At 39.4% G+C, this 12895-nt stretch overlaps 1 protein-coding gene across 1 annotated transcript; it reads left to right on the forward strand.

The window, feature by feature from the left end:
- Positions 1-550: 550 nt before the first annotated feature.
- SC5D (sterol-C5-desaturase) lies at positions 551-11384 on the forward strand. Its single transcript, XM_024752000.1, has 5 exons — positions 551-642; positions 6392-6609; positions 7751-7883; positions 9379-9479; positions 9841-11384. The coding sequence occupies exons 2-5, from the start codon at positions 6400-6402 to the stop codon at positions 10294-10296; spliced, it is 900 nt and encodes a 299-aa protein (XP_024607768.1). The 5' UTR covers positions 551-642; positions 6392-6399; the 3' UTR covers positions 10297-11384.
- Positions 11385-12895: the final 1511 nt, after the last annotated feature.

The raw sequence follows: 12895 nt of genomic DNA on the forward strand, positions 1-12895 counted from the left end.
TCTGCTTTATCTGTACTATGAAAAGGTTTCTGGCATTTCATCACCTACCTAAACTGGTTCAGCCAAATTCTAGCCATTCTGTGTTAATAGAAAAGCGCAGGCTGGGGTTGAGAAATACGTATTACTAAGTTGTCTAACAAGTATTTGCGCCTCCTTCTCTTAAGTAGAAAATGCTTCCAACGTGCCTTTCAAAAGAAGTATCATCTAGTTCCCTCAAGGCAGAGCAAGGATTATTTGCATAAATAACGTAAACCTGCTCAGTACAAGACTTTGAGCTACACACACCAGCACCAGTGAAAAAGCAAAGAAACAAATACAACCTGAAACTCCACCCTCCACCACCTTAGTACCTAAATCAGGTCCTCTCTTCCCTTCAGTTCCTGGGCACGAAACGGGGGCGTGTCGGAGCGCGCGGGGCCCACGTGACCGCGGAGAGCCCCTCGCGGCCAAGTCACGCGATCTGCCGTCATATCGGCTTATGCCGCCGGCCTCTGATTGGTTGGCGGCGCCGGTCGCCCCGAGCGTGGGGTCAGGCTACGCCCTTCCAGACCTTGCCTGCTTGCTGACAGACGCGGTCCAGTGGTTGGAGCAGCCGGGGCACCGCAGGAACCGAATCGGCAGCCGGCGGCGGACCCTCTCTAGGTAGGGATGAAAGGGGGCGAGGAAATGAGGGAATACACCTGGGCTGGAAGCGAGAGAAGAGGAGGAAAAGGGGGTGGAGAGACTAAGGCAAGACCCAGGTGGGGAAGTTGAGAGTGCGTCTGCCCCCTTCTTCAGTTTCCCGCAGGCGTTCGTTGACTGCCTCCTAGATGTTAGGCACTAGGCTGACTCTGGGGTTCTGTCTGCGAAACTTGACCTGAGGACTCCTGCGCTGACTGTTAGCAGAGACGGTTAGCAGAGACGGTTAGCAGAGACAGACACCAGGTAGCCGGGTGTCCTGAAAACAAGCGGCTAGGCGGCGGCTGTGATGGGGAGCGTGCGGGACGCAGGGCACGCGCGCTGGCCGGGTCTCGCGGGAGGCTGGTTGCCGCCAGAGACCTCCAGATTAGGGGCCTCTGTCCGGACAGAGAGGGGGTATGTCAGGGCATAGGGAGAGGTGAAAGAAACAGACATGTGGATGGGCCTGAAAAAAATGAAATGTTTGATATTGGCTATTGGAGATCTCTTATCCAAGGCAAGTTTGTCCACTGAACACTAATAAAGCATTTTTCGACGGATTTCCCTCTGTTCTTGAGGGGTTTTTTTTTTTCTTTCAAGCAGCAAAGGAATTAGGTTGAAGCAAGCCCCAGTTACTGCAGTGTAATTAGGACAGAGGGACAACAATCCACGGTTTGAGAAGACAAGAAGGAAAGGGAAATAATCTATTAGTTTAGCATCCTAATAGGAAGAATCGTGTCTGCTAGCATCCCTGTGTAACAGCAGAGCAAATTTGCAGGTGGTATAGGAGATAAGTTTCCAAACTGGAAAGTTTGTGGTAGCCAAACCACCTGTCTTTATATCACCTGTAGGTGATAACAACTTTATAACTACCTGTAGGTTACCTGTCTTTATATCACCATTGATTTTTTTTTCTTTTTAAGTTTCTAATGATAAGCACCTAAAAATAAATACATGACCCTTGCTCATTTACAGAGTGCTTTCCCATTCATTATGTAATATAATTAACATGGGATAATCAGAATTCCCCATCTGCATGCCTACACCTAGATATTACAATGTAGTAGCTAGGAGAACGGGCTCTGGAATATACATCCCAGCTGTTACTTGTTACCTGTTATGGTTACATTAGTTAACAACTTATTTAAATATTCCTGCCTTCATTTTCCCTATCTTTAAAATGGGGGTTATAGAAGTATCTACCTCATATAGTTGTGAGAATCAAGCAAGGTGATACATAAAAAGTGCTTTTTAAGTAATACCTGGTTTTCAATAAATGTTAGCTATTATACTAACAGTATATTATCTATACTTTTAAAGTAAAGCAGAATGACTCAAGTCATTTTAAGCCTAATTGTGTTTTGTTGATAACTATGTTTTAAGAAAAGGTTTCTTTGTTTCAGCCAAAGTAAAATAAACTAAGTTTCTATTTGTTAGGGGTACTTAACTTAGGGTCTGTAGAGCCCCTGACTTTAGTGGATATAAACCCCTTAAAATTATATGCAAAATGGGCTTCCCTGGTGGCACAGTGGTTGAGAATCCACCTGCCAATGCAGGGGACACAGGTTCGAGCCCTGGTCCCAGAAGATCCCACATGCCGTGGAGCAACTAAGCCCATGTGTCATAACTGCTGAGCCTGCGCTCTAGAGCCCACGAGCCACAACTACTGAGCCCACGCGCCTCAACTACTGAAACCTGCGTGCTCTAGGGCCTGCGTGCCGCAACTACTAAGCCCACATGCTGCAACTACTGAAGCCAGTGCACTTAGAGCCTGTGCTCCACAACCACAACAAGAGAAGCCACCACCATGCAAAACCCGAGCACTGCAACAAAGAGTAGCCCCCGTTCACCGCAACCAGAGAAAGCCCACGCGCAGCAACAAAGACCCAATGCAGCCAAAAAATTAAAAATTAAAAAAAAAAATTCTGTGCAGAAGTATGTGAGTTTGTAGAGTCACTGAGAATTTAAAACTTTAAGGAGCTGAAGAGATACTAATGAAGAAGCAGTAGAACTTGGTTCAAGTCCATGGATTTTGCAACCAGCCAGGGAGTGACTGAATCCCTTCTCCAGCATTTATTTACTTGATGACTCTGGGAATTTTCTGTGTCCAGCTTTCTTATAAGACAAGAATAATACTAGCACCTGACTTTTAGGGTGTATCTTGAGAGGGTTAAATGAGTTAATATTTACAATACCTCATATACAGTAAATATTGATATTAGAAATGAACAGTTATTTCTTTAAAACATCAAACGACATCTGTTTCTACTATAGGTTAAAGTGATTTGGGCCCAGCTTTGGTTCCTATAACAGTAGTAATAATAGCTCCTATTTGTTGATGAGCTTCCCCGTGTGAGATAGTACCACACCACTATGTACTTCGTCTCTAAATCTTAGAACAATTCTGTAAAGTAGATGTGCTTTCTCCATTTCACAGATGTGGGTTTGAATATAAACTTCAAAATTGAATTGCAGTTTTGAGATGGTAATTGTTAGCGATTTCAAACTTTTTTTATGTTAGATGTCAGAAATTACAGCAATATATTTGTGAATACCTAATTACTACATCCCACAAATAGAATTAATTGAAACCAAAGTCTGAAAGCACTTAACAACAGGTTTCATCTCACAGTATCTCAACTGCCTCCAGATGGACGGAGGTTCATTCCCTCCTCCCTTCTAGGTGCTGGTTTACTGTCACAGCAGTTATGTACAGGGCATATGCAAATCAGCACAACTCACATGGTCTTCAGTTAAAAGCAAAATTAAAGAGTTTTTTTATAATTAAGGACTGAGATCTTATTAAAGTTTTCACTTACATCGGATATTAAAGGTTGAATAAAGAAGATTCATGGTTAATGTTTGAGTTATTTTTGGCTACACGGTGCTGTCCCAAATACTATATCGAATTATGGCTGTTGGCACTATAGGTAACATGCAAGACTAGTTTACCAACTCTTACCAACCTTTAGTGGTATAGCAATATTCTTTTGAATTGTTGGGTTCTTCTTCATTGTTTATGTTTCTGGTATTACTTTATGTACTTAACCTGCTGCTCCATCCTTTATGGCTTCAACTGTTGTGATACTACTAGGTTCCCTTTTGAACTTCAGATTCACATTTGCATGTAGTCTACTGCTCTCGCCTAGGAGCCCAGATGAGCCACAGCAAGTAGACTTAAGACCCAAACTAGGGACTTCCCTGGTGGCACAGAGGTTAAGAATCCACCTGCCAATGCATGGGACACGGGTTCGAGCCCTGATCAGGGAAGATCCCACAGGCTGCGGAGCAACTAAGCCTGTGCTCCACAACTACTGAGCCCACGTGCCACAACTGTTGAAGCCCACACAACTGGAGCCCCTGCTCCACAACAGGAGAAGCCACCGCAATGAGAAGCCCGTGCACCGCAATGAAGAGTAGCCCCTGCTCCCCGCAACTAAAGAAAGCCCGCGCGCAGCAACGAAGACCCAACTCAGCCAAAATAAATTAATTAATTCAAAATTTTTTTAAAAGACCCAAACTGAACCCATCCTTCCTCGCACCCCCAAAGTCCCTGTTGCACCCAAGTCTGCTAGCTCCACAGTATTCCCAGTTTTGATTATCATAGCATCACCATCCATTCAGGCAAGGTAAAATCTCACAATCAACATAGATTTCTTTCTTTTTTTTTTAATTGAAGTATAGTTGATTTACAATGTTTTGTTAGTTTCTGGTGTACAGCAAAGTGATTTAGTTATACATATGTATATCCTTTTTCATATTCTTTTCCATTACGGTTTATCACAGGATATTGAATATAGTTCCCTGTGCTATACAGTAGGAGCTTGTTGTTTATCCGTTCTATATATAATGGTTTGCATCTGCTAGTACCAAATTCCCAGTAGATTTTTTTCTTCTTTCACACTCCAGTATCTAATCAGTTATCAAGTCCCATGGGTTATCTCACTTGCCAAGTCTCTGATGAATGTGCCTATTCTCACAGCTCTTGCCTGGGGTCAGGCGGTCATCTTCTCTAGGTTAGTCTACCTCAGGAGTAACCTAGTCTCCCTGCTTCTCATCAGTACGATATATTCCTAATGGGCCACATCCCTTGAACCATGAATGGACCATGACCTTTCCATGCCTTTGCAGTTGTTATTTCTACTTGAAATAGCTATTCCTAACCTTTTTTTTTTTTTTTCTGGTAATGTTCTTCAAAGCCCAAATCAAAATTCTTCACTATACAGCCTCTGTCGTAAGCTGAGGTAGTTGTGTTGTCTTTTCTGATTTCACACAATTTGCATATATATACCTTTATTATAGCACTTGTCATATTGATGTAACTATTCATTTCTGTAGTTGCCTAACCTTGAACGTGGATTTATAGACTATATCTTTTTAATCTTTGTATGCTCGTCACCTAGTGCGGTGCTTTATATTTAATTGTTGTTTGAGTGAATTAGCAATATATGATGAAGGATGTATGTCAATATCTGCATTAGTTGATTAAAAATTTCTTTCCATGTCAATGTGAGAAAAAATGCTTGCAACTCATATCACAAACAAGGGGCTAAACACCCTAATAAATAAAGAGCTTCTAGAATTTGATTTAAGAGACTAAAAACCCAGTGGCAATTTTCAGACTGGTTTTTTGTTATTGTTGTTGTTCAAAAGTTTTAATTATAGATGAGAGGTGTTTGGAATACAGGACACATTTCCCACTACGAACAGTGCAGTGAAGAAGGAGAAAGTAGATCCTAAATGATAGAGTCAGTGGTCAGCTCACAGAAGCTGACCATGAAGTTGTTGAGCTAGATTCAGGATCATGAATATAGAATCGACTAAAGTTTTTCAAAGTTTAAGCATCTGGAACAGGAGTTGGCAAACTTTCCTTTTAAAGGGCTAGATAATAAACGTTTTCGGCTTTGTGAGCCATGCTGTCTATTGCTGTGACTCAGCCTTGACTTTGTAGTACAGAGAAGCAGCCATAGACAGCATAGACACACCTGGACATAGCTGTGTTCCAACAAAGCTTCTTTACAGAAACAGGCCCTGGGTTCGGCCCGTGGGCCACAGTTTGCCAGCCCCTGACTGGGGTGGGGAGGAGAGGGAGGTGAGGAATAAATGTATTCTATTTGTCACTGCCAAGAATACATCTCCCTTTGTTCTGTCAATGAGAGTTAGGGTTAGTCACGAGAATAGATAGTCCCTGACTTCTTTGGTTACAGTCACAGAATAGATACCTTTTAGGGAATTCATCTTAAGTCTCAGCATTGAAGCAAAAATCTCTGAAATATGAGTCCTTTTAGGAGAAAGATGCTGCTGAAACTTGCAGCTGAAGGAGTAAACCATATGCCTGAGTACCTAGTGCCCTGTGTTCCACATCTTTACTATTTGCCATGTTTACTCTTGCCATGTCCTATGGCAATAGGACATAGTGGAAGAGAACACTAAGGTGCAATTAGATCTGGACTTATGCCACCTTTCAGCTTGACCTTGGAGAAGAAACTTCATGGGCCTCAGTTTCTCTAACTGAACTTCAGTGTTGCTATGTATTATATCAAGAGACTGAACTAGAGATGACTTTGAAGATCCTTCTGGCTCTAGAGATGGCATTTAGTGAATTCTGGTAGCAGCAGACTTGTACTACATATACTTATGAAGGCAGGAACTTTATATATAGTTTTTCTGAAAATTTTTTGCTTTGAGAAATGTCAACATGGGTAAATAATTTTTGTACATGTTTATCCTTTAGGGGCTAAGATGGATCTTGTACTCAATGCTGCAGATTATTATTTTTTTACACCATACGTATATCCAGCCACATGGCCAGAGGACAGCATCTTCCGACAAGCTGTCAGTCTCCTGATTATAACAAATCTCGGTGCTTATATCCTTTATTTCTTATTCGCAACGCTGAGTTATTATTTTGTCTATGATCATTCATTAATGAAACACCCACAATTTTTAAAGGTAAGTGATTTTCTTACCTATTTTTTAATTATTACAGTAAAAATAACAATATGTATTTGTGAGATTTTCAGATTAAACTGGTTTTAATCTTTTTGGAGTTTCTGAAAACAGCCCCAAATGGGTTAGATATTTTTGGAAAGGCTAATCCCCTCTTTCTTTTCTTTAATTTAATTTAAACAGATAAGTAAGTTGTAATTTTTTTTAAGTTATTTTTGAGGTTTTTTTTTTTTAATTTATTTATTTTTGGCCGCATTGGGTCTTCGTTGCTGTGCACAGGCTTTCTCTAGTTGGCGGTGAGCGGGGGCTACTGTTAGTTGCGGTGCGCTGGCTTCTCATTGTGGTGGCTTCTCCTGTTGCGGAGCACGGGCTCTAGGTGCACAGGCTTCAGTAGTTGTGGCACACGGGCTCAGTAGTTGTGGCTTGCGGGCTCTAGAGCTCAGGCTCAGTAGTTGTGGCGCACGGGCTTAGTTGCTCCGCGGCGTGTGGGATCTTCCCAGACCAGGGCTCGAACCCGTGTCCCCTGCATTGGCAGGCGGATTCTTAACCACTGTGCCACCAGGGAAGCCCCTTTTTTTTTTTTTTTTTTTTTAAACTGTAAGCCTGGTCTTGCTAGATACATAGATGAGAATTTCTTTGCTGATAGTGATAAATAAATAAATGTATACATTTGTGTAATTGTTTTGATATTTGACTTTCACAAACTGAAATATGCTTTTACTATGTATATATTTTTTGACCAGATAATCCAAACTCAGTAAATTCAGACTTGTTTACAATCACTTTTCTGTTTCAGTTATTTGTATTTGTCAGTCACTACAAGGACTGAAAAAAAATAGAGAGGATTGAGTATGAAAGTTAATTATGAAAGAACTGATTATTCTGTAAATAGAACTTTGGAATAGGGATTTTGTGGGAAGGAAAAAAAGTTTCAGAATCTAAAATATTTGTTGCATTTGCTTCGTACAAAAGAAATGTTTTTCTTATACACCCACGCCCACATAGTAACACTTCAGTAGAAGCAATTTGGAGGTAAGCTCCTTCATATAAAAGAGATTTTAAAAATCCAGTCCAGAACAATTTTATGCTAGTTTTGTTTACCATAGATTTTATGGTTTGTAAATATTGGAAACTTCATTTTCAGAACCAAGTCTATCGAGAGATTATGCATTCTGTCCAGTCAGTGCCATGGATAAGCCTCCCCACGGTCTCAGTGTTCCTGCTAGAGGTGAGAGGTTACAGCAAACTGTATGACAGCATAGAGGAGTTTCCATACGGTGAGTGTATAGTGTAAATGTCTGGAACAGATGGGTTTCTCTAAAGAACCAAATCTGCTTCTTTAAAGTCTTTGTTGTAGATGAAATTGTGCCCAGGGGAAGATTGGCATGATCAGAGCTAGAGCCTTGAATTTGTTTCCTATTATCTTTATTGAATTCAAACATCTGGAAAAAAAAGCTCAGGTAGTACATGATATTTATAAAAAATCAGAAAACACCGATTTTTTTAAAAAATCCATCATTCTGCTACCTGGAAACTGTAACTCTTTTGATGTATATTCTTTCTCTTTTCTATGCCTGTAGTACTTCGTTATTTACATTACAGAATTGAAACCCTTACTATGCATACTGGTTTGAACTCTGATTTTTTTCTCTTAGCAGTGTTTATGCCCATATTTTCATGTCAATAAATATTGACGTTATACAGTATATATTTATAGTATTGCATTGTATAGATATCCATAGTTTACTTAAATGACCCGTAATTTTTAGACCTTTAGGTTGTTCTTGGTTTTCTATTATAAACAGTACTACAGTGACTAAACTAAAATTTTGTGAAATTCTGGAATTATTTCATCAAGATACATTTCTAGTATCTAGTATTAGAAAGTAAGAATCATAGTTAACATTTATTGTTGATATGTACCAACTTCAGTTCTAAGCTTTTCACGTGTTACCAATCCATTTTATTCTATTAACTCTATGAGATAGGCACTATTACGATGCTCCTTTTATAGGTGAGTAAATTAAGTGTACAGAGAATTTCAGTAACTTGCCAAGCTCACTTAACAAATAAGTGGTGGGTCTGGGACTGGAATCCAAGCTTGCTGGTGTCAGCAAGTAAGAGGTTAGTTATTTAAGGGAGGGAACAAAAATTACACACCAGTGTGCTGAATTGGCTCGGCCTTGGAAAGTGGATCAAAATATGAATAAAAATAAAAGGAGAGAGGGCATTCTAGATAGTTTGAGTAAAAGTATAGAGGTAAGACTTTGAAGATGTTGGGAGGATATTGAGTGAACCAGCCTGGTTAGTACACGAGCATATGAGGTTGGAAAGATCAGAAGGGGTTGGGTTATGGAGTAAATGCTAGGCTTACAGTATTTCAAGGGAAAATAAAATTCTAAGCAGGGGAGTTAATATGTAAAGATACGTTTTATGATGATTAATATGAAGAAAAAATAAATAGCATTATTCTCCAGCATTTAAATGATAAAGATGCCATAGGGGTTTACTCTTTCTGTTTCATAAATATCCTCATAGTTTAATGAAGAAATACTGTAGGTGGGATGCTTCAAGTTTTTGTGAGAGGGAAATGAGCAGATCCCAGAGAGTCAAGGGAGATGGAGGTTGTGATGTACTGAATTAACCAAAGCAGATAGTTTACAGGGTTTATGTCTAGGATCAAATTTTGTCTTCTTAGATGGACATGTCAAAAGTAAACTCTGATCCTGGGCGCTGAATCTTGATTCTGCCATATCCTGTTGTCTCTTGTAGGCTGGTTTCGATTCATTGCTAGTGTACTGTCCTTTCTCTTTTTCACTGACATGCTGATCTACTGGATTCACAGAGGCCTTCATCATAGACTTGTATATAAGGTAATAAGGTAGGGTCATTTGTAGGGGAAGAGAGAAAATACACATTTCAGCAATGTATAATTATAAATCCTGTCTCTATTTTCAAGAATTTTCCCTAACTTATTAAATACCTAAGTAGCCTTAGTCATGACAGGTACAAGATACATTTTGTTTGTATCCTTCTTGATGGGTCTGGAGGGGCTGTGTTAAAATCTTACTGTCTTGGGGTAAAGAAGGGGAGGGAATTTTATAAAGTAATTTGCTAAATTCAAAGGGACTTTTTTAGTTAGGTCATTTCTCACACCATGAGCATGAAAAGCTAAGTCAGTTGTTGCACTGGGTAAAGTCTGTGGCATTAATATGGTCTTCTTTTCTTCTGTAGCACTTACACAAACCTCATCATATCTGGAAGATTCCAACTCCATTTGCAAGTCATGCTTTTCATCCTCTGGATGGCTTCCTTCAGGGTCTACCTTACCACATATACCCATTTATCTTCCCATTGCACAAGGTAGTTTATTTAGGTTTGTACGTCTTGGTCAATATCTGGACAATTTCTATTCATGATGGTGATTTTCGTGTTCCCCGTATCTTCAGGCCATTTATTAATGGCTCAGCTCATCATACAGACCACCACATGCTCTTTGACTATAACTATGGACAGTATTTCACATTGTGGGATAGAATTGGAGGCTCATTCAAAAATCCCTCCTCCTTTGAAGGGAACGGACCACTTAATTATGTGAAGAAGATGACAGAAGAAAACCGCAACAGCCATGCAGTAAGTGGTTGTAAAAATGAAAAATTATTCAATGGAGAGTTTAAAAAAACTGAGTAGATTATTGCCCAATTATTAAATATTTTTAATCAAGGAAAATAATCTACAGCCAGGATGCATAGCAAGTGAACAGTATCATTTGAAAATCAGTATTGTGGGTACAGGTGAGGAACGACCATAATGGTAGAACAAGGGAACCTGCCGTGAACACCATGACTTTAACCTCATGCTCAAAATACTGAATGTTGGTCTAAGGGAGAAGCTGTGTCTTTCCGGCCAGTAGATCTGTAATTTGTATAGCCTCAACAACAGTTTTTTAAAAGGTAGAGGATCAATTATTGAGGGGACTAGGTTATGTCCTTCTGCCTTAATTCATCCATATTCATTAAGTAAAATTCATTGTGCTTAATGATATCGAGACTAGACACCATAACAAAGAAGTACGAATATGAAGATGGTTCCTTGTTTCAGGAATGATTAAGTACTCGGAATTGGTATGATAACAACTACTTGTACTTTGTTGAAGTGGAAAAATCAGTGTGAAAAAATATCGTGATGTAATGTATTAGTAGCTCAGCGACCTGGTTAATAGCAGGTGTTATAAGATTATTGTCTTCCTACACATAGAAAACTTATTCTCTGGAGACATTGTCAACTGTTACGTTTTACTGATAAACAAATAAATTGGAATTTTAGAAAATATTAATACTACCATGATTTAATCCAGATCTGGGATTATTTAAAGATTTTGATGGTTATTGTTTTCAACCCTTATTTAATAAGTGTAAAATTATATGACCCTGATTATATTTAGAAAGGGAAATTTGATGCCCAGAGAATATATTAGACACACTGGTTTCTTAATTAAGTTGATGCACTGCACTTTTGGTATGTTTCAAAGTTACAATCCTGTGATTTTCTATAAAAGGAAATAATTGCCAAATATTTAGGCCTATCGCTGAAGATTAGTTTTGAAATCTTATTTCCCCTCCTGCTTCTTCATTTTTCCCCACTCCCTCTGCAAAAAGATTTAACAGATACTTTCATAAAGAAATGTCATGTGTTGTAACATAAATACGTTGGGAAAACATGGTTTCCAAAGGCATTCTCTAAGCTGTTTATGTAAAATCAATAAAAGTTGAGTATGACTATTATTAAAGTGTATCAGTTAAGTAATGTAACATCACAAAGTATTCTTTACAAATTTTATGTCAATCTGAAACCATGGAAATGATGTGGGTTGTCAGAACTTTTAGAATATCTCCAAATGTTTGATATCAAGGGGAAAAAGGGAGAAGGGAGTATCACTGTCTTTTTGTATTTTACATCTTTTATTAGATTTGAGTGTTTTAGCAAGAGACCAGTCCTAAAAGTTAATGCTTGGAATCCAGAAGAAAATGTTGTTTCTGTTTGAGTTCCTGTTACAGTGTTGCTTTACTTAAACGTACCAGTATACCAGTTAGTATTTTGTAACTGGTTCAGTGCAGCTAAGTGCTTTTCACTAATCCCCGTGGTCCCTGTGCTCCACTCTGCCCAAGAGAAAGAAGGAAATGAAGAAGAAGTAAACTTTGTTTCCCATAAAAATGAAAGCTAATATTTATTGAGCTTTTACTCTTGATCAGGCATTGTTGAAAGTCCTTGACATAAGGACAATGGGACCCAGTTGTGTAACATTTCCAAGGTTATTTCTCTCTCATGTAAAGTCCAGTGTGGATGTTTCAGGTCAGTGGACAGTTTTCCACAGTCATCTGAGACCCAGGCTCCTTCCACCTGAGAGCTCTGCCGTTCTCCCAGTTTACAGTGTCTTCTCTGTTGAAGGAGCCTGTAGGGGAAGAGGGGAAAGTGCATGTGGAAAATTTGTATGGGTCAGGCCAGGATAGTTGTACATATCCCTTGCCCATGTTCCTTTGGACAAAACTTAGTTGTATGGCCTGTCTAACTGGAAGAGATTCTGGGAAATGTGTCCAACTATGTCCCTGTGAGGACAGGGTAACCAGTTGCTTGACCAGCTAGCCATTTTGCCATTACCGTATAATTTATTTCCCTCTTTTTGAGGGTCCCAGTAAAGGTATTGAAGGGATGAATGAGCTCAAAAGTATTTCAAGTTATCCATGCACTGGATGTCTTAGTGCTCTTAGTTCCATAACTTCAATTATGAGTGTTAAAGTTTCCTTAGATTCTTAATACTGTGTAGCTAAAGAAAAGAAAGGATATAATTTATGGGGTGAGGGAAGCTTCCTCAAAGGTCTTAGTAGTAATCAAACTAGTCTCTGTCCTCCCTCCTTTTTTAGCAGTATTATGTTAAGTAGTCTGACCATTTTTTTAGTACCACCACATCGTCCTGTTCTCCATTAGAGGAATTCACAGCGTTTATGGAAGTGAGGACCTAAATTCCTTCCCACAGGAATATCAAGTGAAAAACTTTCCCCCTCGACATTCACACCTTCTATAGTTATAGAAAGAGAAAATCAAGATTACATTTTCCACTGTTATGGTAGGAATTGGGAAATGCATGGAGGCAGTACAGAGAACATTTGAAAATCCCAAAGGCTTGGGGGGACCTTCAAGATGGCAAAGGAGTAAGACGTGGATATCACCTTCCTCCCCACAAATACATCAAAACTACATCTACATGTGGAACAACTCCTACAGAACACCT

Source organism: Neophocaena asiaeorientalis, unplaced genomic scaffold, assembly GCF_003031525.2.
Source record: "Neophocaena asiaeorientalis asiaeorientalis breed wild unplaced genomic scaffold, Neophocaena_asiaeorientalis_V1.1 scaffold747, whole genome shotgun sequence".
Lineage (NCBI taxonomy): Eukaryota > Metazoa > Chordata > Mammalia > Artiodactyla > Phocoenidae > Neophocaena > Neophocaena asiaeorientalis.